The 1,075-nt window shown below is 35.9% G+C and overlaps 1 protein-coding gene across 1 annotated transcript in view; it reads left to right on the forward strand.

The window, feature by feature from the left end:
• Window positions 1-1,075, forward strand: part of LOC119585640 (EH domain-binding protein 1-like) — a gene marked incomplete in the record, with an annotated part of 320,960 nt that overhangs the window by 182,867 nt on the left and 137,018 nt on the right. The window contains 2 exon segments of the mRNA XM_037934314.1: window positions 21-344; window positions 729-849. Coding sequence (XP_037790242.1) covers window positions 21-344; window positions 729-849 — 445 coding nt within the window.

Here is a 1,075-nt window from a genome sequence, read left to right on the forward strand (position 1 = left end):
TGTCTTTTTTTTTCTTTCAGGAAAATGGTAATATCATATCAACCTCTGTTAGTGAAGACTCCAAAGTATCTTTAAGCAGTAGTACCTCCACAACAATAGTCACTTCCACCTCTACCACCAATGTGTCTGCACCAGCTGCCTTTCCTGTCACCACATCACCCACAGAAGTACAGTCCACATCAACAACAGCACCTCAGAAGTCCGTAAGTGAAGGAGTGATCAGTACGGTGGAGGGCGTAAGAGAGGTCAGGGCCCCCAGACTACAGTCATTCAAGAATATTATGGACCGAATGTCACCAGACAAAGAGAATGCCCCACATTCTCCTCGAGCATCCCCAGATAAGGTATGGTTTGTGAAAGAATTTTAGTATGTCTCTTTGATTACTATTCTTTTCCTGAGATAGGAATAGGAAATAGAAGTAAGAAGTTTGGATTTATTTGATTAGGGATTTAAAGAGTAGAGAAGATAGATAAGATGGAAATTTCTTTTTGTTTTGTGAAGATCACTGTAAGGATATAATGAATGATATAGCATTTTTGTAGTTACAAAAGTTAGATAAAAATCTATACATATATGTAAAAAATTAGTGTAGTATGGCTTAATCAGTAGATTTTTTTTATTTTTTTATAATACCATGATCATTTAACATAACTGGAAAATAATGGATAGTAAAGCAATTTCACCTCACCAATATCATGACAACTCCTATAATTTTTCTCCAAAATAGCAAACCTGTGAAAGCAGCCGCTATCTGCAGAATGAATTAGAGTCATTAGAGAGAGAACAACAACAAATTGATGAACAAGCTGCAAAATTAGAAAAGCGGTTGAGAAAAATCATGGAACTAAGTAAGTATCACATTTCCCTAATAGTACTAAGCTTCTTTGTACAGGGTGTGGGGAAGGTATATGTAAGGGTATGGATGAATGAGGTTCCTCATAGGCATGTTAGTAAGTACTTAGATGAAAGAGTATAACAATGGTAAAGGCAAGGGTGAAATCAGTATCAGGGATAATAGTGTTTTTGCTGTGTCTTGTCATCAAAGTTCATGATTTAGAATTGCATAGGTCATTA

This window comes from Penaeus monodon, chromosome 20, assembly GCF_015228065.2.
Source record: "Penaeus monodon isolate SGIC_2016 chromosome 20, NSTDA_Pmon_1, whole genome shotgun sequence".
Lineage (NCBI taxonomy): Eukaryota > Metazoa > Arthropoda > Malacostraca > Decapoda > Penaeidae > Penaeus > Penaeus monodon.